The following is a 24,626-nucleotide window of genomic DNA, read 5'->3' as shown; positions in this document are numbered from 1 at the left end:
ACACCAAAACTCCAGTGAGCTTCCCTGGTTAACAACAGTCTGTGTGTATTGTTACACATCGATGTGCTGAGAAGGTGATGCATCCTGACCCCACAGGAAGAAGACAGAAAAGTTTCATGTTTGGTACCTTCCCAGACCTCACCTTACATGTCTTTTCTTTTGGCCGGTCCTGATTTCTATTTCTTTTTGTTGTTGTTGCTATAATGAAACTGTAATTGTAAGTATAGCACTTTCCAGTGTTTTCTGAGTCATTCTAGCAAATTATTGAATTAAGAGGACAGTGGGAACCCCTGTAGCCAGTTGGTCGGAAATGGGGGGGGGCGTCCTGAGAACACCTAGCTTGAGAATGGTGTCTGAAGTAAGGGCAATCTTTTGGGGGAACTGAGCCCTTAATCTGCAAGGTTAGCCTAATTCCAGGTAGTTAGCGTCAGAACAGTATTCCAATGATATAACAGATATCATTTCATAAATGTGTCAGGGACTATGCAAGTATTTTTACACACATTATTTCTAAATCTTTAGAAAACATCCCTAAGCTTCACAACATTCCCACTTGATAGAATTATCGTACTAATTTTTTACATGAGGAAACTAAGGAGTCAAAGTCACACAGACAGTAGGTAATTTAGGTGGAACCTAAATTCAAATTCAGCATTGTTTGATTCAAAAGCCCACAATCCAGTCACTATCCTCTCCGACTTCTCATTATTAGTTATGTAAATACAACACAAGATAACATCACAAAACTGCTACCTAAGAATTCATGGCACTCATACTGAGAGGTCACAGTAAAATCCAAAGTACTCTTTATGAATTTATTATCTCTTTATAAGAATTAAAAAATATGATACTTTAATACAAATTTCTTTAGCAACTGCTGTTAACTTACTTGTTTGTGTTTTTGAAACATGTTTCTGGAGAAAATCAACTATCTGAGCCAAAACCTTCTTATTACAATGTGTTGATAATTTTTCATCGCACTCATAACACCTGAAAAAATATACAATGTAAGCAAATATTATGAAAGCATCTTCAATAATTTTGCACATCAGGTAATAAAGTTGGTATTTATCTACTTTTGTCTTTAAGTCATGGGGTAAGGGGGATACATAGGGTGAGGCAAGAGAAATGAGGTAAATAAGTCTACAGAAATAAGCAGGGGACAGTTCATACAGAGCCTTAGCGTTCAAATTAGAGTTTTGGTAGTTTATCCTAAGTGTAATGGAGTGCCATGAGAGGCTTAAAAAGCAGGCGAGTGATAAGATCCAATTTACATTTTGAAAACATCACTCTGACTAATGTCAGATTGGATGGCATCAGGAATAGAGAGAGATCAGGGCAGATGCAGTGGATCTGGAGAGAAATGAACAGACATATATTTTCAGGTAGAAGCAGTTAACGAATTGGATATAAAAGATAAGGAAGAGGAAAGGGAGAAGCTGATGTGGGTATGTCAGTGATTCTCAAACAGGAGCAATTTTGTCCCCCAGGGGACATTTGGCAGAATTGTGAAACATTTTTGGTTGTCACAACTGGGAAAGCTGCTACTGGCACCCAGTGGTTAGAGGCCAGAGCTAATCCTGTCCCCTCACAGGACAGCCCCCCTCACAACAAAGAATTATCAACTCAAATGACAACAGTATTGAGACTGAGAAATCCTGGTCTAGATGAAACAAGATATCCTGTGAGCACACAGTGTTTAAAGCTGGGTGGTGGATATAGAGGAATTCATTATACCATATGTTTACTTTTGTTAAAAGGTTGAAAAATAAAATAAGATAAAAAGGGGAAGGAAACAACTGCAAGGCTCCTGGCTTAAATACTTAAGCGATGGAGGTTCCACTTACAGAGACAGGGAAGACTGGATGAGGTGTTTTATTTTGTTTGGAGTTTATTTGTGAAAAGGGGGTTAGAGAAGAGATTTTGAAAAGCACATTCCTTTTCAGAAAACTACCCTCCACTAAGTTTACTCATTAGTGCATATAGTTAATAAAGGTTTCTTCTATCTATTCTCATCTTAATGAGATCCAATGATCAAATAAGAACAGTGTTTGACCATATTGAAAGTGTTTTATAAATGTAATGCATTATACCAACATGACCTTACATACTCACAATCTTTAAATTTCTATAAATGCATGTGACAAACCTGAATTTCTTTCTTTGAAAGAGAAGTAATTCTATGGACCCCCAAATGTGACTTAAAATTATTTTCAGTATAATATAAATCTCACAAATCCATAATCTCACAAAACTCAATAAATTCACCATCCTTGTAACTCTATATAACTATGAAATCAAAATTACAATTAAATATAAAATAAAATTTTAAAATAAATTTAAATAAAATTTAAAAAACAATTAAATTATAACAACCCTAATTGATTATGCTAGGTAAGGCATTTTTGCTGAAATTAAATCATGATTCATACCATAATCGGGGTCCTAAGAGCTACAACAGACGTTCCATTTCAGATTCACTTGAGATGAACCTATTTTACCAGGTGCCACTCAATTCTCCCACCATCTTTTTCTACTTCAGTGGTCCTCAAACTATGGTCCCAGGCCAGCAGCACTGGCAACACCTGGGAACTTGTTAGAAATGCAACTTCTCAGGCCCCACCCCAGAACTAGTAAATCAGAATCTCTAAGCCTGAGACCCAGCAATCTATTCCAACAAGCCTCCCAGTGATTCTGATACACCCTATCGCTGCAGACCACTGCTCTATTCAGACTACAGAGAAATGTTTATTGAGCTGCCACACTGTGGGATCATTCCCCTCTCCCTTGGCTCCAATGTTTCATTTACATATTAAGTTCTAGCAATTCTTTCCTCATTCACCCCAATTTTATTACTTGGGGCCAACAACAAAAACACAAATGCAGCAGCCATCCAACCCTGTGGCTGAGTTAAATTATATGATGATGGTCTCTCTTACAAACCAAAATATCCTTATATTAATTTTAGAACCCTGAAATGAAGCACAAAGTTAAAATATTTTTGTCTTAAAACTTGAAAACGCCTGAAAGTTCATCTGAATAACCCTAGGAGTCTATAAATTCATGAGAAAAGTTTTGCTGTAAAATATAGGAAAAGCTTTTCAATACAGTGTCCAGTTAAACCACTGAAGCAGTGTGGTATGCTGGTAAGGGACTAAAGAATCAAAAAGACTTGTTTTAGTGCCTGGATCTTTACTTTGTAACCACAAAAAGGTAAATAAATGATACTCAGTGTCCTTACACATAAAGTGAGGGAACTGGACTTAGTACCCAACCAGGCTTAAGTAGTAGAATCCCCTGAGAAGTTTTTACAAACTATCTATGCCTAGGCTTTCCTTGTCCCCTGCAGAGAATGGCCAACTGGCTTGACTGCTTGAAGTACCTTCCTCCACTAGAACTCTGACATTCTAATTTAGCAAGTTCATTACCAAAATGTCAACTAGCAACAATTTTTCTTTACTGTACAAAGAAAGTGTTAAAGAAAACTACAGGGATGACTAAAATTTTTACTTACATTTTATATTCATGGATACTGTTAATTTTCTTAAATGATTCCATAGGTTGTGTTTAGGCTAAAAAGTACGAGCTGGTATATCATCTTTAAATATCGTACCTTATAAAACTCAAAGACAGTTTTTATAGTGAACACAAGTACTAACGAAATCTAACTTACCAAATGATCCATGTGCTCAGACTAATTATAATACAGTGAAACTGTGCTCTCCAGCTCTTGAAGTGCTTCAGTGAATGCTGGCTTTCTGAGTTTTTACCACATCCCTAAAGATGAACAGAACACTCTTTGTATGATTTACATACAAGTTTATTTCAAATTAATCAAAACTTAAATCATACTCAAACACACTAGAAGTTTTGTTTTGTTTTTAGTTTCAAGCAGGAGGGAAAAGTTTCAGAAAACAATAGGATTCTCATTAAATTCAATTTCTTGCAAAAAGGCTAACTTGTTTCTGTTACATAGAAAAACAGTCATGAGCCAAGCTAATTTCCATACCATTTAAAAGTGTACACGCTCTCTGTCTGAAGCATGGTGGGACACTGAGCATCCTCACAGGCCAGTGGTGCCCCTCCCCTATACACACATCTCCTAACACCCTACACACCTCCACCCAACTCCACTGAAAACTAGTGAGACAGACCAATCACAGTGACTTCCATCACCAGGTAAGTAAAGAAATGAGATTCAATTCCAGTCAACGTCCCATGAGGGGCAGTCTGATGGATGTTTCTGGAAAAGTTTTACGTATTTTAAAAAAGAACACAGGGAAGGGATGTACTTTTTGCCTTCTTTCTGGCCTTTGGGGATTGCTGTGTGATACACCATGCATGAAACGTCTTTTACCATCCTGAAACCATGAAACTGAGGGTGGCACAGCAGAAAAATGGAAGAAATCTCAGTTTTTAATGTTCTTTCCATTGAAGCAAGTAACTTTAAGTGGCCCTACTTCTGGCTTTCTATGTGAGATAATAAAGATGCTTCTTATTCTAAAAAATACATATATACTTTTAATTTTATTTAAAAATTCCTTTATTAAAGATATCAATAGGTTCTACAACATTGTAAACCAACTATACTCCAGTTAAAAAAAAAAAAGATACCAATAGCTTCTAAGCTCTGAAGAGAAGTTACTTTGCAAAAAAAAAAGAAAGACAGAATAATCACTTTTCATAGAGAAAAAAATGAATCCAAAAAGATTTTTAAAAAACCCCAAAACTTGGATCCATTTCCTAAGTAAATACAAATAGGTAAAGGCAGGACCACATATAAGAACTACTGCAAGTGGGCTGGATTCCCTTTCAAAGTATTTATAAACCACACATGATTAATTTCTGAACATACACACATTTTACTTTACCTTAAACATTTCTAAGCTCGGCCTTGGAGAGTTATATCTAAACACAGAATAAATTAATCTTAAGTTCTAAGCATTACCAACAGTCAGAGCTCACAGTAAGATTTAAGGAAAATATTTAAGACAAACTCTCACATAAAAGAGACTTTTCTCACCTGAAAACCACACTTGAGGCACAACCAAATATCAGAAGGAAGTACTGGCTGTCCATCATAGAATTTTCTTTCTTTTAAACATTCCAAGCAAACTGACCATAGATTCTCAACTATTGCTTTTTTCACATGATTCACACTGATAGCATTACTTACATGTTGGCAAGTGAAACCTACTGAATAAGACAAAAATTTGAACATTTTCTTTGCTAAACCAAAGTGATACCATTAGCAAGCAAAAGTCAACAGTACTAAAATGCTATAACTAAAAAGCACAGAGATTCAAAAAACAAAATAACTCAAAATGATACATACTGCATGATTCCATTTACAAAACATTTGTGAAATAACAAAATTATAGAGTTGGAGAACAGATTAGCAGCTGCCAGGGGCTTTAGATGGGGAGCAGTGGTGGGGCTATGAATAACTAGCACTCAAGGTGGTGATACTGTAATCAAGTATTTTGACTGGTGGTTATAGAAAGCTACATATGTAATTAAACTGCATACATATATACACACACACACACACACACAAGTGCATGTATATCTGGTGAAACCTGAATAAGCTCTAAGGATTGTACCGATGTCAGTTTCCTGGTTTTGGTACTGTGCTATAGAAATACAAGATGTTACATCAGGAGAGACTGGATGAAGGTTGAATGGGACCTCCTTGTATACATGTTGTACCTTCCTGTAAATCTAAGATTAATTCAAAAATTAAAAGTTTAATAAATAAGAAGATTATTTATTGAACAGCTACTATGTATCAAGCATTTTGAATGTATTTTCTTTCACTAAGATACACAAGTAAAAATCTTCTCATGGGCTAGCTCTGCTATGATACTATTTTCACCATTGTTGCGAGAAAGAAAAGAGAAGAACAAACAAAGGCATAATTTGCAGGAACAAGAATTCTCAGAATTCTCCTTAATGACTATTCCCAAATAACAAATGATTTTGCATGGTCCTTCATTATCCTTTATAACAGATTCTTACTGTGTGCACTGTGGGGAGACAAATGGCCAAAATGAGCAAATATGTTTTTAATTTATCAAATAACCATATTCTTCTCTCAAGGGTTCAATAACACTTCCATTCCTCCCAAATACCTGAACACTTCAATTTCTAACCCTCAAATATCCCAAACACCAAATCTACAGCTATCTGCCAAAACCAAACAACAAAAGCAGAGACTGAATACCTTGAAGAAGGAAACAAAAGGAGTATGTACATTTCAACTTTCTCCACTTCCCTTTCTGAATGCAAAGCATTCCTTTTCACCTACTGGTTAACTAGGGAGGAGGCATTAGTTCCACTTCATTCTGAAGATAAAGAATGTGATTCCTGACAATTACTTATAATAAATACTTTCAACAAAAATAATATGTAAATCTGATAAAAGATTAAAACTTCTAATTTTACACCAAGAGTAAGTTATAGACATAAAAGGAGTAATTCTGAAGTCCTATGTTTGAAAAGCAAGGATGCATGCCATTAAAGAAAGGGCTGTTCAGGGCAAGACCGACAAAACTGACCACACAAGTACAGGACCTAGAAATGGTTTACCAAATGTCATTGCTTTGAGTTTTTATATTTTAAAATTCTAAGGGAAAAATCATTCCACACACCTTCTATATCATCTGGCCAGAGTAAAACTTAACCATTCTCTGATTCTACAATTTAGACTTATGAAACTGAAACTTAATGAATTCAGAGATAAGTGAATTCAAGATAAAAAAGCTTCTAGGCCCCTAAATTAAATCTATTAGCTTTTAAATATCTCAACCATATATACTTTTTATAAGTAAATTAAAAAGTCTGAGGTTTTCCTACAAAAGCTAACCAATGTTTAAACAGTATTCACTATCTTTTGTGGGGGGAAAATGTGAAAAATATCCTCTATGTTAATAAGTAAATTTCCTCAGTTTTCTGCAATTCATTTAATCATATAATTGTCTAAATTTCATTTGGCAAATAGGTCCTCTAGAGATTCCTAAATAAAAATATAAAAATGTATTAAAGTCTAGAGTTGTTTCACATTAACAAATCAAAAACAATAATCAAAATCTCCATATTTTTTACTTTAAATATTAATAAACATTTTACAAGGAGTCTTCCAGTTTGCAAATGGTGGCATAAAATTAACACTTCCCCTTTCTCCTCCCCAAAACTATCCAAGGGCAAAAAGAACAGAAAAAAGAAATACAGAGTTCATTTTCAGAGAAACCAGGAGACAGCTGAAGCCCCAAGTCACAAATTAAGTGGAAAGCCTCCCACCTCAAAGCAGCAGAGATCAAACAGGGGTGCGCACAGAAGGAGGCAGAGAGAACACTGCAGCAGTAGATTTCACAGAGAACAAGGCATGCTTTGCAGACATAGAACAAAACCTAAATCTCTGTGCTGCAACAACAGTGGCAGGAGCACCCCTCTATCCAATTTTGTTTTGAGAAGAATCGAAAGAAGGGGATTTCTCATTCACTAAGTGAAAAGAAAAAAGCAAGCCATAATTGCAGGGAACAGCCTTATCTCTATGGCAGTTGGAAAGAAGAGATAATTTGGATTCTGAAAAAAAACCCAGGGCTGCATAATCCTGGTGGCTGGAAAGAAGTAAAGCCTATATGAGCTCAAATTGAACAGTTAGGTCTCAACAGTGCTCTGGCCCACCTTCTTACACAAATATTCTAAAACGAACTAGTCCAAGAAAAGCAACCCTACATCAAAGAAAATCAAAGCCACAAATTCTTTGCTAAGATAATATAAGAAAAAGGAAGGAAGGAAAAGGAAAAATGGCAGAGCAATCGCTGCCACGCAATAAAACCACAAAAAAGAAGCAAACGCTTTAGGCTCAGGGGGCAGAGCAATAGGAAGTGACTAGCAGAGTTTAGGATCAAAAACTAAATAAATAACACCACAAAAACGAATGCAAAATTAAAAAGAGTGTAAGGTGAAAGCAACACTGCTGAACACACAGTAAAAACTAAAAATGAAAACAGCACGCAAAGGGAAAGGGAATAGGAGTTTTAGAGGATTTGAGAAAAAATGATAACTATGGAAGATAGGCAAAAGAGAGTTAACATAAGAATAAGAATCCCTGAAGAAACCTTATTAACAGAATAGAACAAACATTTAAAGACATAATTCAGACTTCTTTCAATACAGCAATCTATCCTGAAACATTATCCAAGTTAAAAACACTTAAAAATGGAAATAATATATTAAAAACCTCTTTTTAAGTGGAGAACTGAACTGGTAAGTCAGTAAGGAAAATCCTCAGAAGCTAAAACCCAAGACGTGAGGCTAAAGAGAAAAGCAAGCCAGGAGGCTAGCAGCTCCCCAGGGTCATCTGCCAACCTCACTGGCTTGAGGGCTTGGTTTTCACAGCCAGGAGAAACAAACAACAACAAGATGCCAATTCTAAGTCAAATATAAAATAAACAAAATCTCAATTAAAAATGCCCACAGGATCTAGACAAGCTGATTTTACAGTTCATGCAGAAAACAGTCATTAAAAACATATATTAAAAAAAAAACACACATATATTATTATTTCTCTTCTGCAACACTATTCAGGATGCCAGACATCATAGTTTACCAGCAATGTCATCTGAAGAGTCTTCATCATGAGGTATGGTAGGCCTTCTACTTCTTTTGGCTTTCTCAGGTAAAGCTTTGGATGGCTCTTTCACCCGCATCTGTTAGTTACTGAAAAGGTTGGGGGTAAAAATACACATTAATCCTCAAAATTAAAACTTTATGTATTTTACTTAACGCATATTAAAATGGAAATGACTTCAAGTTTAACGGGCCGAGTAAATTAACAGAGGAGGAAGAAGGGAGCACCAGCTGAAACCAAAGAAATCTTTATTAAACCAATAAACTTTTTTTATACAAAAAGTCAAACTACATTTGACTTTTACCAACGGTTCCCTACATGTATGATGTCCAGGTGAATAAAAAAAACCTGAAGTGTACGCTGCTTCTGGTTCCTGTGCTTCCCTTGCCCTTTCTCTCGTTTCACCAGGTAGAAGACAGGCGGAGCTGCAAGAGCCGTAACGGGCCAGGGGTGGAGGCCTAGTGCCAAGCATAGCAGGGCCGCCCTACGTGCAGTGAGCGGCCCTGCGCTGGGCGGCCCAGCACTGGACAACTTAAAGAGAAATACATTTCTACCTTTTTAGGCGGACTCTCAACCACTGCACCACCAGGGAAGCATTTTTTGTGAGTTTTTCCCCCACTTTTTTATTATGAAAAATTTTAGACTTCCAAGAAAGTTACAAGAACAGGATAATGAACACCCATATACTATCTAGATTCCACATCTCAAATATCTTGCCCTATTGGTTTTATCTAAATATCAATGTGTATATAGACATATCTATACATATGTATACACATTGTATGTTTGTTTGTTTTTGCTGAACTATTTAAAAGTAAGTTGCAGAGAGCATACATCCCTTAAGGCAGGGGTCCCCACACCCTGGGCTGCTAACGGTCCACGACCTTTAGGAATCGGGCCACAGAGCAGGAGGTGAGTGGGGGGGCGAACGAGCAGAGCTTCATCTGCTGCTCCCCCTCGCTCACATTACCGCCTAAACCATCCCCCTCTTCCCATGGAAAAACTGTCTTCCACGAAACCGGTCCCTGCTGCCAAAAAGGCTGGGGACCACTGCCTTAAGGAGATTCTCCTATACAGTCCTATCATTATCACTTCTAAGAAAATTAACAGTAATTCCTTAATATCATCTCATATCCTATCATATTCTAATTTCTTCAGCTGACCCAAAGTATCATCTGTACTGGTTTTCTGAATAAGGATTTAATCAAGGTTTGCACTTTGTACTGGTTATGTCAGTATCTTTTAATCTACAACTGTTCTTCCCATAAGAAATGGAGAACTAATACTGTCTTACTTTCCTAAGACACTGGCTTTTTTTAAGAGATCAGGCCAGTACGTGAGTCAAACTGGAGATCTTGTTAAAATGTGGATAGCAAAGTGATTCAGAGACATATATATATTTGTGTGTGTATATATATATATATATATATGTGTGTGTGTGTGTGTATATATATATTCTTTTTTATATTCTTTTCCATTATGGTTTATCATAAGGAAAACTTTTTTTTTGGCTGCGATGGGTCTTTGTTGCTGCGCGCAGGCTTTCTCTAGTTGTGGCGAGTGGGGGCTACTCTTTGTTGCGGTGTGCGGGTTTCTCATTGCGGTGGCTTCTCTTGTGAAGCACGGGCTCTAAGCGTACGGGCTTCAGTAGTTGTGGCACACGGGCTCAGTAGTTGTGGCACACTGGCTCTAGAGTGCAGGTTCAGTAGTTGTGGCGCATGGGCTTAGTTGCTCCATGCTCCGCGGCATGTGGGATCTTCCCAGATCAGGGCTCAAACCCGTGTCCCCTGCATTGGCAGGCGGATTCTTAACCACGTGCCACCAGGGAAGCTCCTCTAAATATATTTTTAAGAAATCCCTTCTATTTCTTAAAAACTCAAAGTTAATTCTAAAGATTTTAGATACAAGTTAATGCATTTTTTTAAACCACTATATCCTAAATCCTACTTAATACCATGCTACTCCATGGCTAAGCTATACTGTAATTTTTGTGGTTGTTTATTTGCTTTCATTGATCAAGGTGGAAGAATCTTTCAATTCAATAACAAATTCTGAATCCTGATTTAGTCATACTATGTTCCACATAAGGAAGCTTTTGAGTTTACCATTTTAAGAGCCATTTCCTTAAGTCCAAGGATCATCACTATTGAACAAGGCTGCAATAAATTAAGGCCTTAGGGGTTACAGAGATGCAGAAGGTCTCCAAGTTCCTTGACCACTTCATTTCTGACTGCCTTCGCCCTCCAGACTGCCTCATCCACTTATCCCTACAGTTCCACCTTGCAAAATCACTAATTCAAGTATTCTGTTCTCTGATCACAACTTCAAGTTTTGCCGGCTTGCTTCCATCAGCCACTCCAATACTCCTTTAGTGCCCAGGCTGACAAGAGGCTGCATCTCAACAAGTGCTTCCATGATCACTGTAGCAGGGAAGGAAGAAAGGGAAGTGGCAAATCGAGTGCTGGTCCTTCAAGTTTCACTTGCAAGTGTATTTTACTGGCCAAAGCAAGTCATATGGCCACATTTAGCTTCAAACAGACAAAAGGGGGAGGGGCACGGGGGGTAGTGTACAAAGAGTACAACCTTAACATGTACCCAGAAAGAACAGAATATGTGTGCACAGCCTTAATGACTTACCACACCACCCCTCTAACAGAACTCCAATCCTAGACAAATCCAATTAACCACTTTCTCCATGAATGCATCCAATCAGGCTGGAGAAAGTCTTGTAAGAAAGGAGATTGGGTCCACTAAATTCATAATCATGACCACAAACGGATCAAGACACCCCATTATCTACTACACCTTCTGGCCAACTCACTTATATACTCCTCACACAGCCTTCTGAAATCTTTTTCACTCTCCCAAACCTCCAACTCCTCCTCTCCCTACTCCTCCAAATTATCATCTGATCTTCTACTTGACTGAGAGAAAAGAGATGTAATCAAATAGCAAATCGGATCTTTCTACCCCCCAATTTACAAACTTACCTCCAACTCTTTTAACTTGATGTCTTGGAAAGAGATAGGCGTAACTAAGAGAATCCAAGAAAAATGGCCCATGAGAAATTGGTCATATTTTTACACCCCCTGCACAGGTAAACTCTTGATAAGGTTGAGCATTAACACATAGCTAATACTGGCAGAATAACCAAAAGAACCAGGTAGCTGACCTAGAATCTATAAAACACCTATGCCTTTTTTCAAAAACACTGACTCATACTTAACTTGGCAATGTAGAGTCAATTTCCAGTGATTTTTCTGACACATGTATGTACATGTCTAAACATACAGAGTCATTTTGGATGGTAACACACTATTTAGCAGTCACCTATCTGTATAGCTTTCTTCTTCAATTCCCCATTCAGGCAAAAAGAGACAAAATTAAAGTCCGATTATTGGAGCTTCAAATACTGTCTATCATCAATATTGTGTTTGGGGAGTTCCGAGACCGCCCTCTCACTTGGAGATTTACTATAAGGACTCACAAAACCCAGCATATAGTTGTATTCATGGCTAACACTTATTACAGCAATGTAGTATGGACGTACAGCTTGATCATAATGAAAAAGACACAGGTGAAGTCTAGAGGAATCCAAGTGCAGGCTTCCTTATCATTCTCTCCCTCCCAAGAGGGGTCACCACACTCTTCCCCCAATAAGTAAAATCCAGTAATGTCTATGAAACGTTTCTGCTCAGGGAAGCCCATTACAGACTCACTGGTGCAGATTTTTAGGGGGCTAGAAACTTCTGCATAAACTGTACCCGACAACATAAAACATGTTGTTCCCAGATGCCAAGCAAGGGCTAACCTTTCTAAGGACAGCAGTCTCAGGCACGCTATGTTAAGTGTTTTCAGCACAAATAAATTCTGGCCATTTTTCTCACGTGGTTTCCCAAACAAAACTTTCGTTTTCAACTTCCGCGTTTACCTACACCTGTCTTTTCTCTAATATAGGATGTGCAACTGTTTACAAATGTTTGATTTTTTTAAAAGGCCGTGCATACAAAAGCCCATATTCTCAAAAAAGAAAAAAAAATTTTTTCCCTACTCTTGGGCGATTATTTTCGGCGTGGATGCCGGGGGAGGGAAGAAAGAGACAAAACTCTCTTTTTAGAAGCTCAAAAAGATGACCAGCACTTACATACTTTTTTGTGCATCGCACTCGGTTCTCAGCACTGAAGAGATACTAACCCACTTCATCCTCCCAACCACCAACCACCTTATGAGATAGGTTACTATTATTTCTCCCATTTTATACTTGAAACTGAGACACACAGTAGTTAGGTGACTTGCAGAAGCCAGGAGCCAGTAAGCTGTGGATGGAGATTTGGACCCAGGCAGTCCATCTCCAGGGTTCCTAATACTACACGATGCTCCCAGACACCCGCGGTAAGACTCGTCCTCTCGTCTCTAACAAAAACATCCCAAGTTTCTGAAGAGAAAATGCGCCGTGAGGATGAGCGCGGAAAGGAGGCCGGAAGGGTGCTGGGTCGCCGCGACCCTGGTCAAGGTGAGGCGGCTCCTCTCCCGCCCCACCTCGCCGGCTCCTCCCGCCGCAGCCCGGACACCCGGCCAGCCCGGCCACGCTCACGCGGCCCTCGGTGATCGCCTGGAGCCCCCAAGGATCGGGAAGGCGAGGGAGCGTGGGAGGGGCGGGGGGCGTTCTTTCCCAGGCCAGTCAAGCCACAAGGGCTCGGGGTTGTGGAAACGAAGACGGAGAAACTGCGGCGACCCCAGCGCCGAGCCCCAACTCACCCTGCCAGGCCCGGCGGCCGCCTCTACAACTGGAAGAGACTGCGCCTGCGCGTCCGCCCCTCCCGCTGGCAGGGGCGGGGCCTCGTGTGCCCGCCCCCACGTTCGGTGGGTGGGGGGTTGGGGCCGCCCCTCGCGTGGCCGCGCACCCGGAGTTGGGCGTGGACAGGGAGGGGCCGACTCGCGTCGCGCCTGCGTCCTGTAAGTTTGCAGGTCTAGGTAGGCCCCGGCCAATCTTAGAAAAATGTTAAGTGGACTGTTAATTGGATCCTGATAGTGGCCTGGAGTTCGCGCAGCTGAGGTGTTCTTGGAGTCAGGATTAAGTCCCACTTGTTGCCGGACAGCGTGCCCGGACAGCCTCCGACTTCTCGCCGTCACATTCTTCTGTGCAATAAAATCACATCAGACATCATATATTTTCTTGTTTTTTCTCGTTACTGTTGTCTTACCTGTCGTTCTCTTTTTTAAATTTTTTTTTTAATTTATTTTTATTTATTTATTTTTGGCTGCATTGGGTCTTCATTGCTGCGCTCCGGTTTTCTCTAGTTGTGGCGAGTGGGGACTACTCTTCCTTGTGATGCACGGGCTTCTCATTGCGGTGGCTTCTCTTGTTGCGGAGCTCAGGCTCTAGAGCACAGGCTCAGTAGTTGTGGCACACGGGCTTAGTTGTTCCCCGTCATGTGGGATCTTCCCGGACCAGGGCTTGAGCCTGTGTCCCCTGCATTGGCAGGTGGATTCTTAACCACTGCAACACCAGGGAATTCCTTCACTTCTTTATTAGAAAATTTCTTGACCTATACCTAGACCTCTTCGAAGCTCGATTACCCGTTAAAGTGGTTTGCACTTTGCATATGTTTAGTAAAAGTAATTGGTTGAAAAATACTTCGTTTGAATGATATTGCAGACATCAACACTAGTTACAGATAAACTCTACGATTCTTGTAATCTTTCACAATTCTTCAGCCAGGGGACAGGTGTGGCCTTATGGAAAGAACCTTGGATTCCTATTTGATGGATTCTTCAAAGGAAGGAAATTATTTTTAAATGGTACCTAGTAAGTATATTTTTACTGCTATTGCAAAGACATTATGACAAAACATCAAATAGAAATATAAATGTGCTTAAGGTCAGCTCTGTATACATTTCAAATAATGTTAAGTATCTTAATTTTACCGTCATTGTTCTGTCTGAAAATGTATGGAATACTTTGCTAAGCTATAGGCTATACATATATTAAGTTTTATCGTGTATTTTAAAAGATACATTCTTTATTATAAAAGTAATACATGAAAGTTTCACATAAAGTTCCTCACCTTTTCCTCCTTCTCTCATTCCCATTTGCTTTCCTCAGAGGTAACATTTCCTCTTCTCTATTTTCTGTTTCTTGTGTATAGTTTCAGGAATTGTCTTTGCACATACATTATGCCTTTGTACTACATTTTTATATGATTACCATTTGTTAAAAGAGAACACAGTCAGGTTAAATTACGGTCTATTTTCTATTCTACAACTTGATTTTTTTTCACTGGATCGTATATCTTGGACATATCTCCACACCAGCCTCATTCTTTTTACTTGTTGCTTAGAACTCCAGTGAATGGATGTATCATTTTTTCCCAATCAGTCCCCTGTTAATGTACATTTATCTTTGCCTACTTGTGCAGGTATTTTCAGTAGATAAACTATTGGCGGTGAAAATGCTGAGTCAACAGATGCTCAAGGGCTTCCCTGGTTGCACAGTGGTTAAGAATCCGCCTGCCAGTGCAGGGAACACGGGTTCGAGCCCTGGTCCGGGAAGATCCCACATGCCGCGGAGCAACTAAGCCCGTGCGCCACAACTACTGAGCCTGCGCTCTAGAGCCCGCGAGCCACAACTACTGAAGCCCGCGTGCCTAGAGCCCGTGCTCCGCAACAAGAGAAGCCAACGCAATGAGAAGCCCACGCACCGCAACGAACAGTAGCCCCCACTCGCCACAACTAGAGAAAGCCCGCGTGCAGCAACAAAGACCCAACACAGCCAAAAATAAATAAATTAAAAAAAAAAAGATGTTCAAGTTTTGATAAACTTTTGGAAAAAACGTTGCATGAAAGGCAATACATTTCCTAATTCTTCATTTGATTTGTCTAAAATCTGCGGGCTTGATGTGGATTTAGAAAGAAATGGGAAAAATCCCAAGTCTCTTAAAAATCCTCTCCTTTCCAATTGTCTTTCACTTGCATTGTGGTGAAAAATAAAATGAGTTGTTTGAGAATTAATGACTCATATCAACTCAGCACTAGTAGACCTTTCCCAGAAAACATTACATTATTTCTCTGCCTTTCATTCCACTTCAAGCCTTACTTCCCTCGGTCACACTGACTCTGAAGGAAGAACTTGGACATTTGTCCAAGGAGCAATGATCAGTACTCCTGTTTGACAAGATCTTTTTGCTCTAAGCCCTCTTTAATAAACCAAGTTCGGCACTGTGCTAGTTATAGGAGGACACATTCATCTTTTCAGAAAAAGAAATCCTACAGGAAAATATTTCTCAAATAATCAGTCATGAACACTTGAAAAGAATTGTTTAGTAATATGTGCTCTTGCAAAAGTGTAAATTAGATCAAATGTGATTCATTGAGGCCAAGTACATTGTTTCCATATCTGTGTCCATACTACCTGTGGTTTATGATGTGGATGCCACAGAGAGTACATGAATCTACAATATTTAATGACATCTTAGTTCAAAGTCAATCCACAAAGTAGATTACACAGAGACTATGGTTAAACTTCAAATGACTTGGAAAACATAACTGTAAACGTTGTCATTGGTATAGAAATCTGAAGTCATTTTATTATTAAATTATTGAAAGCTGAATAATTTTAAAGTGCATGCTTAATGAAATTATTCCTTGAACACATACTTTAATAATGCCATTTGGAAACTAATTTTAAAAAATTTCACTGTGAATCCATTTGCAGTTAAATATGGCTTTCATTATCCTTGGGAACCAAATTGAGAATAAATTAAAAATAAGGTAATGAACCAAGTTGAGAATAAAGTAAAAACAAGGTAATAAGAAACTTTATATGCTGTAGGCTGAATATGCTCCCTCCACAACCACACACCAAGGTGTTCTAATTCCTGGAACCTATGAATATGTTACCTTACATGGCAAAAGGATTTTGTGCATATGATTAAATCAGGATTATCCCAGTGGTCCCAGTGTAATCACAAAGGTCCTTATGAAAGGGAGGCAGAAGGGTGAGAGGAAGAGAAGAGGATGTGACAGCACAAGCAGAGGTCGGAATTAGAGATCTGAAGATGCCAAACTGTTGGCTTTGAAGATGGGGAAACGGACCAATAGCCAAGGAATGCAGGCAGCCTCTCCTAGATGGAAAAGTTTAAGTACAGAAATTCTCCCCTACAGCCTTCAGAAGGAACACAGGCTTGCTGACACCTTAATTTTAGTCTAGTGACTTCTGACCTTCAAAACTGTACATAATAAATTTGTGTTGTTTTAAGTCAATAAGTTTGTGGTATAGTAGCAATTGGAAACTAACACATTTTATAAATTAGTTGGACTTGACTCTGAGTTATCATCAAATATAGTCAAATATCATCAAGTTGTGGGGAAAAGATGACAGCATGAGATTAATACTGACATCAGTTGAACCAGCTATGGGAGTGAAGAGCAATTCTTAGAAAAGTGCACATGTGCTTTGCTTTAATTCAATGCATGAGAATCCTGTTATGAAGTAAATTGGAGAAATTTATTTACTTTATATATTTAAATACTATCTTTGTTATATTCTCTTTCCACTTTTAAACTTTGTCTCTCCTTAAAAAAATAATAATCATAAGCAAAAAAGCAAACCCAACCCTTAGTTTCTTACCAGGCAGTTTTACAGCAGGGCACGTTTCCGTCCGCGATTACTCCTAGTGGCAATACCCGGTTCGGCCGGAGCCTGGCTGGAGGGCGCTCGAGAGCCCGGCGCGCTTCGCCGGGCGGCGGGAGGAGGAGGAGGACCAGGAGGAGGAAGTGGTTAGTAGCCCCGAGGCTCGATCCGGAGATGAGGCTGCTGCAACTATTGCACTTGAGTGGGCGCCTGGCGATCCTCGGGTCCGCAGAGGCTGCTCTCTGGGGTGAGCTCGGGGTTCCCGGGGAAAGGGAGAACGCCTAACCTCGGGCCCCTGAGAAGGGATGGCGTTGGTGAGGGTGATCGCTTCTTTTTTAAAGGCTTCCAGTTAAAAGTCAGACCCAGGGCTTCCCTGGTGGCGCAGTGGTTGAGAGTAAGCCTGCCGATTCAGGGGACACGGGTTTGTGTCCCGGTCTGGGAAGATCCCACATGCCGCGGAGCGGCTGGGCCCGTGAGCCGTGGCCGCTGAGCCTGCGCGTCCGGAGCCTGTGCTCCGCAGCGGGAGAGGCCACAGCAGTGAGAGGCCCGCGTACCGAAAAAAAAAAAAAAGTCAGACCCAGTACACTTGGCACCTGGGAATGTAACACCCACTTGCGGTTCTTGTTCCTTCAGATTCCGGGCTACTGGGGTTGCTCTCGGGGTACGCACGGAGAAGGAGAGGGGCAAACTGCTCCAGGGAGCTCGCGTGGGAAGGCAGTTATAGATGTACGGGTGCTTGACTGAGCAATGAAGGTCAGTTCGCGACTCAGTGAAGTGAGCTCAGTGGCCAGTTCCTGCCGGGGAGAGTTGCAATGAGGAACCCAGTCTTGCGAGTTATACTTGTGACCCACTAGAGGGCAGCACTCATGGGCTGATGAAACCTACAGTTGCCACGTTAGGGCTGTAATAGTACCACCCCTAATTTTACAGCTGGCGGAACAGAAGCCAGAGAAGCGAAGGTGGTCAGTGGAGGAGGTGGGTCTAGAACCCAGAGCAGGCCTCCAGTCCCTTCTCTTTGCTTTACGTGCTGCCTCTCCTTTAGCAACAACCTTTGTGGATAAAGATACAGGGGCCCCAGCGTAACACTTTCTCCCCGCCCCGCCCCCGCCCCAGTTATTCCATTTTAACTCTTGGTACAGCCTCTGTAGTTGAAGAGGTGTCATTCCTGCAAATTCTGTTATTTGGTTTTACCTTTAATCAGCAATCATTTATTGAGCTCCTAATCTGCCAGACGTCCTGCTGGGGATACAGTTTACTTCACCATTTTGGGGTTAGACACACACAAACCATCACCACACACAGCCCAGTCGAATGAGACTGCAATGGAAAGGACTGAGTTGGAGAAGGTGTTAGAGAAAAGGTGCCTGTTTCATTTAAAAAATTCTACTTGTAATACATGATTATATTCTCATTATATTAAAACAAACAATAAAGCACAGCATGAGTCCCCTTTATGCACTCTCCCCAGATATGAGTATACATAAATATATGTACACATGAAAATACTATGTGTGTTAATATATATAATAGATTAGTATATATATGGATATCTATAGTATCTGTCTGTCTGTATATATACTATACACCATAGATACATATATTCTATATACTATAGATATCTATATATAATGTGATCTACACTGTGCTTGCTTTTCTGTAATTTTTTTCTCACCTAGGTATTCAGAAGCTTTCTATGGCAGCACATATAACTCTTTTAACCACTGCATATATCCCCTACTATGAATTACCACAGTTTATTTAACTAGTCCCTTATTGATGGATATTTTGGTTTCCAAGTTTTTTGCTATTATAAAAAGTTCTCAATAGTTATCATTGTACATGCTTCTTTGTGCATATGTACAAGTATTTTACAAGAATAGATACCTAGAAGTGGAATTGTTGTATCAAAGGGGAGGTGACAAGTGACATTTAACAGGGTCATAAAAGAGACTTAGAGTATGAGACTTAGACTTAGAGATGAGAGAGAAAGGTACTCCCTTCAGAGGGAACAATGTCCATAAATCATGAAGGAAATGTGAAAATAGATATTTATTGTGCACTGTATAGAGTATTTAAACCTCACAGCAACTCTAAAAGGTTAAATAATATTATTTGATTTTACAAATAAGAAGCTAAGTACCACAGAGTTTAAGTAATCTGCCCAGGGTCACAGAGCCAAGTGGGCAAGCCAGGATTTTAACCTAGGTTTATCTGACTCTAAAATTCCTGCTCTTTCCACTATAAAAATGAGATTAGAGCACATGTATACTTTTTATGTTGCTGGAGGGTAGGATAATTGGGGCAGAGAAGGAATGAGGAGGTTTGGTAAGTTATATTGGTAAGGGGTGTGGGTTGGAGGACATTATAGAACATACTAAGAAGCTTGGACTGTGAATCCTGTAATGTAGGCTGTAGGGAGTAACCAGGTGAGGTTGGATCTACCAGTGTGGAAACAGCAAAATTGGAGTTTATTCGAAGTTTAAGCTCAAAAAGTGAAAATTAGGTATAGCGTGTATTACTCTTGAAAATCCCTCAAGAGAACCACACATCATCTCTCAGTGTTTCCCAAACAGCCAGTTTTTCTTCACTGTAGGAGCAGTCCACTGTTTCCTTGGTTGAGCATCAGATGAAGTGGTTAATTTACAAGTGGAGGCCATGTTGTACAAAAACACACACACACTATAGCTTTAAATAATTAGTGTGGAGTACAGACTCATACCGTGAGAGGCTTGGGGGAACTGAGACTCATCAAGGGACCATGCTTGGGACTTCCCTGGTGGTCCAGTGGCTAAGACTCCGCGCTCCCAATGCAGGGGGCCTGGGTTTGATCCCTGGTCAGGGAACTAGATCCCACATACCGCAACTAAAGATCCCGCATGCTGTAACGAAGATTCCACGTGCCACAACTAAAAAAAGATTCGGCATGCCGCAGTGAAGATCCCACAGGCAGCAATGAAGATCCCGCCTGCCACAACTAAGACCCGGTGCAGCCAAATAAATAAATAAATAATTTTTTTTTTTAAAGGGACCATGCTTGCTTCAGGCTTTTGCTTACCAAGTGGAAAGGCAGGAAATCCAGTCTTACTGATTACTCTTCCCGTTCTCCACACCTCCCCCCCACCCCACTCCTTGCTGAATTAGAGAAAGTTAAACGTCGGTTTAATATGACTCTACTACACAAGAAAAACTTAGATTAGGGTAAGATTTACAAACTATTTGCAAAATTCAGTTACCAAATGTTGAATGTGTATTTATAAACTCTCCCTCCAATTAAAGGGCTTAGAGAGAGTAGAATATTGGAGGTGGCCCAAGACCAGCCATAAGTATGCAGGGCAGGAGGATAGGGTTGCATCTTATACTGTCCAGTCAGGCTGTATGTAAAATATATACATTGATTATACAGTTTAGTAAAGTCAAAAGATCAATATGGTTAGCTGACCGGAACAATGGGGAAAATTCCTTTGACCTACTCTTTCCAGATATTAATAGAGATGTCATTTTGAAAGTACCTAAATTATTTTATTCTTTCCAGGTTTGAAGTCACTAAAAGGAAGCTGCAACAATTTTTGTACTGCTATTTGTAAAGATGTCACTTATATGGAACTTAAAAACCTCTTGAAGTCCAAAAAAATTATGTTAATTGATGTTAGAGAACCATGGGAAATTCTTGAGTATGGAAAAATCCCCGGGTCTGTCAATATACCATGTAAGTGACATGTGTCTTAACTGATTCATTAGAAATATATATCCAGTAACTGACTGTATCTAAAATTTAATCGAAATTCTTAACATTTTCTTTCAGTGGATAACGTAGATGAAGCTCTACAGATGAACCCAAAAGACTTCAAAGAGAAGTACAATGAAGTAAAGCCATCCAAATCTGACAGTCTAGTGTTTTCTTGTTTAGCTGGAGTGAGAAGCAAGAAGGCTATGGACACAGCAATATCTCTGGGCTTTAACAGGTGTGTAGATGAAGGATAAAAATGGGTTTAAGAGTATGTATTGCAGTATTTCATGGGTATATTTTTATTGGCCTACTGAAGAATTTCTTATAATTACTATGTTAGCAATGGCAGGATAGACTATAGACTCTTATAGACTGAGTCTCTACTTTTCATCCTACAATCTTTCAAATAGGCTCAAAGTCTAAATAGTATGGTGAGAAGCCATTGCATCTCTAAATCTCTAAATTTCTTATCTCTAAAGTTCCTATGAACCTTGTGCTGTAAAGCAGGAGAACTAATTATTTGATGTATGTTTTTAGTGCTCAACACTACGCTGGAGGATGGAAGGAATGGGCAACCTATGAATTTTCGGAGAAGAAACAAGGAAATTGAATTTTGGAATACAAGCAGGCCCTTTCCTTGTGTACGTGCAGCCTAGGATAGTGGAATAAGCAAAAGAATCAAAATGTAGCCCTGGAACCACTGGTTAATGGGAAGGGGACTTTGTGTAAGTCAATTATTTGTTGAATCTTTTTCTCACCTATAAATTGGGAATACCACTTCCCCCTGCCTACTTCCAAAGGCTAATGAGGCTTGCTATAATGTATGTGACTTGCCATGGAAACATAAGGGTTGGGATTCTAAAAATTAATTTTTAAATAGTTTACTATAGTTCAATAGTATTCCAAAAGACCTGGTTACTTGTATTACCTAATCATAATGTGTGACCACTTCTGTTAATATAGTGCCTATACTCTTCAAAGAGGCTATGAACTAGACCCGTCAATTAAGACTTAACCTTAAAACACCAAGAATCTGGGGTGCAGAAAAGTAGGTGAAATATGAACAATGAAAATACAACATTAGCAATATCCAAAGACTTATGGCACTGTGACCAGCATGGTAGTGATATAATTTGCAGTTTAAAAAAGTAATATGATCTATGGGGAAAGTAATCAGAACAGTGGTTGCTTCTGTTGAAGGAAGGAAATTAACAAGAAAATCAAGGAGGAAAATTTCTAGGGTGATGGAAGTGCTCTATATCTTGACTGAGGCGTTGGTACTTAGGTATATACATTTACCAAAACTCATTGAACACTTTAAAACTATACATTATCTGTAATTACATCTCAAAAATAATGAAAATAGAAAAAAGTTTAAATGCAAATGACTCCCACTAGCATATTTCTTTGGAATGTTAAGTCCTACACTTGTCAGTGCACTAGTGCACTGGTGAGTGGTAAAACGAATTTGTGCTTTCTTCCATCCATGTCTCTTCAGACCCATCTGTTTTTACTCTCATTTATATAGTCACTCAGAACATGGAAGGCCTGGCAAGTAAACTATAAGGACTTGGTTTTGTCCTAAATGACTTATTAAGCCATTGGAGAATCTGTGGTAGGTATGTGATATTATCACCTTGAACTTCGATTTCTGATATGTCAGTCTACTTTCTAGCAACTCCCTACAAGAACTAGAAAAGCTGGAAAATACACATAATACAGACACAGACACAGACACAGACACAGACACACACACACTTTTCAATGTTGGTTCATCCTCTACAGCTTTCCTTCTCCCAGGATCATGACTCTTCAAATCCTCGCTGTCTCTGTAATTCTTTCATGCCTTTAAACAAAGGCATGAAAGAATTACATATTTATTTATATATTTATATAAACAAATATTACTAGGGCATATATATTAAGGAAGTGAGGATCTGAAGAGCCACAAGCTCACGGAGAAGAAAAGCTATAGAGAGTGAACCACCATTGAAGTACTGGGCCCAACCAGGAACAGGTAAATACACCAGGGTATAGAGTCTAGGGAAACACACCAGGCTTTTCCGGAAAGACAAAAAATATTCTAAAAGAAAGGAAATACTAAAGAACACAACATTATCTATGTATATGTAATATATACTGAATATGAGTTTAACAAAAATTATGCAATTAAATTGGGAGGATGATGGGAGTATAAGTCCCAGGGTAGAACAAGTTTAGGGGTGGGGAGGGGGTGGGAGCTGGAAGTGGAGAGCAGGTGTGTGAGAAAGTAAAATCTTCATCTTCCAGAGTAGGAAGTTAAGAGATAATATTTACAAGTGAAAAAAAAAAAAAGGAAACTGGAGGGTAAGCAGAAGAGGAGTATAGTAAAGTGTTTAAGAGCCTGGGACCTGCAGCCCAGATGCCCAGGTTTTAATAAGATTCTAATCCAAGCTCTTGTCACTTACTTGTGACTGCGTAAGTTACTTAACCTTCTGTTCCTGAGTTTCCTCATCTCTGAAATGATTGCTCTGAGAATTAAATGACTTCATAATGTAGAGCGCTTGGAATATACTTGTCACATAATAAGTGCTCAATAAATGCTATAATTATAAGCTTGTTACTTGGAAGTGTGGAAGTAACACAACAGCAGAGAAATGACTAAAAGTTGCTCTGGGGAGCAGGAATAAGAAGCAGGGAAAATGGGACTGGGACCTAACATCTTCCTTATATCTTATAGCAACACTGTCCAAAAGAATTATGATGCAAGCCATTATGTGATTTTTACGTTTCTTACACTTAAGTAAAATAGGTGAAATTAATTTGAATAGTGTTTTATTTAGTCCTATGTATCTAAAAAATCATCATTTAAAACATGTAATCAATATAAACAAATTAGATATTTTACATTCTTTTGTTTTGTACCAAGTATTGAAATCCAATGTGTTTTTACATTTATAGCACATTTCAATTCAGACTAGCTACATTTTTAGTGTTCCATAGCCACGTGTGGCTAGTGGCTATCTCACTGGACAGTGCAGCCTATGGTAATATTTGATGTTTAGAAAGAATACACATCATCAATGGCTGCTAAATCACAGAAAGAGACAACCAGCCATTATATACCTCCTGAGAGGAGATACTTTATACAGTAGTCTATAATGGAAAAAAAAAAATTTGAGCCTGAACCTGATCAAGCTTTTGCATTCAATTACCAATTTATAGAAATACAGAGAAGAACAGAACATGTTAAGTAGCACCTCAAGGATACACTCAGCAAAATACATATGGTGGGAGATTCTTAGTGGACAAGCAAACCAAAATGGGGAATTTTTTTAATGAAATAAAGGAGAAATCCATGAATCTTAAAAGATTTAAAGGATTTATCAATGAATTGCATGTGTGGTCTTTATTTAGATCCTAAGTAGAATTATTTAATAATATTTATGATATTGAGATAACTGAAAATGTAAACACTGGATATTTGATATTACATAATTACTTTGACTAACTCTTTTGGGTACAGTAAGACTTCTATTGGGTTTTTGGGGGGTTTTGTTTTGTTTTTTAAAGAGCCATTATCTCTTAGGAATACATACTGAAATAATTATGGACAAAATGATATCTTGTATTTGCTTCAAAATAATATGCAT

General features: G+C 39.1%; 2 protein-coding genes across 10 annotated transcripts in view; one reads left to right on the top strand and one right to left on the bottom strand.

Moving 5' to 3' along the window:
• Positions 1 to 13,463, bottom strand: part of USP45 (ubiquitin specific peptidase 45) — a 64,149-nt gene extending 50,686 nt beyond the window's left edge. For 6 of the 9 annotated variants that reach the window (XR_003005139.1, XM_024759301.1, XM_024759304.1 and 3 more), the window contains exons 1-5: positions 13,394 to 13,463; positions 8,615 to 8,724; positions 5,024 to 5,196; positions 3,674 to 3,777; positions 890 to 990 (exon numbers count right to left, since the gene is read on the bottom strand). Coding sequence is in view for 8 of the 9 variants with exons in the window: in XM_024759301.1 (XP_024615069.1) it covers positions 890 to 990; positions 3,674 to 3,777; positions 5,024 to 5,196; positions 8,615 to 8,714 (478 nt within the window). In the remaining variant the exon portion in view is untranslated. Of the gene's footprint in view, positions 1 to 889; positions 991 to 3,673; positions 3,778 to 5,023; positions 5,197 to 8,614; positions 8,725 to 11,625; positions 11,639 to 13,393 lie in introns of those variants that run through there. The other 3 variants (XM_024759303.1, XM_024759302.1, XM_024759305.1) reach the window with 3 other exon arrangements.
• Positions 13,464 to 17,429: 3,966 nt separating this feature from the next.
• Positions 17,430 to 21,858, top strand: LOC112409302 (thiosulfate sulfurtransferase like domain containing 3). Its single transcript, XM_024759300.1, has 4 exons — positions 17,430 to 17,514; positions 20,800 to 20,973; positions 21,070 to 21,229; positions 21,532 to 21,858. The coding sequence occupies exons 1-4, from the start codon at positions 17,442 to 17,444 to the stop codon at positions 21,602 to 21,604; spliced, it is 480 nt and encodes a 159-aa protein (XP_024615068.1). The 5' UTR covers positions 17,430 to 17,441; the 3' UTR covers positions 21,605 to 21,858.
• The last annotated feature ends 2,768 nt before the right edge of the window (positions 21,859 to 24,626 follow it).

Source organism: Neophocaena asiaeorientalis, unplaced genomic scaffold (assembly GCF_003031525.2).
Source record: "Neophocaena asiaeorientalis asiaeorientalis breed wild unplaced genomic scaffold, Neophocaena_asiaeorientalis_V1.1 scaffold505, whole genome shotgun sequence".
NCBI lineage: Eukaryota > Metazoa > Chordata > Mammalia > Artiodactyla > Phocoenidae > Neophocaena > Neophocaena asiaeorientalis.
The sequence above is the reverse complement of the archived record's forward strand: the minus strand, read 5'-3'. Positions and strand labels throughout refer to the sequence as shown.

Coding starts and splice junctions, on each gene's coding strand:
- LOC112409302 (XM_024759300.1), top strand. CDS start 17,442: ATGAGGCTGCTGCAACTATTGCACTTGAGTGGGCGCCTGGCGATCCTC. Junction 17,515..20,799: donor CGCAGAGGCTGCTCTCTGGG/GTGAGCTCGGGG, acceptor TATTCTTTCCAG/GTTTGAAGTCACTAAAAGGA. Junction 20,974..21,069: donor CGGGTCTGTCAATATACCAT/GTAAGTGACATG, acceptor ATTTTCTTTCAG/TGGATAACGTAGATGAAGCT.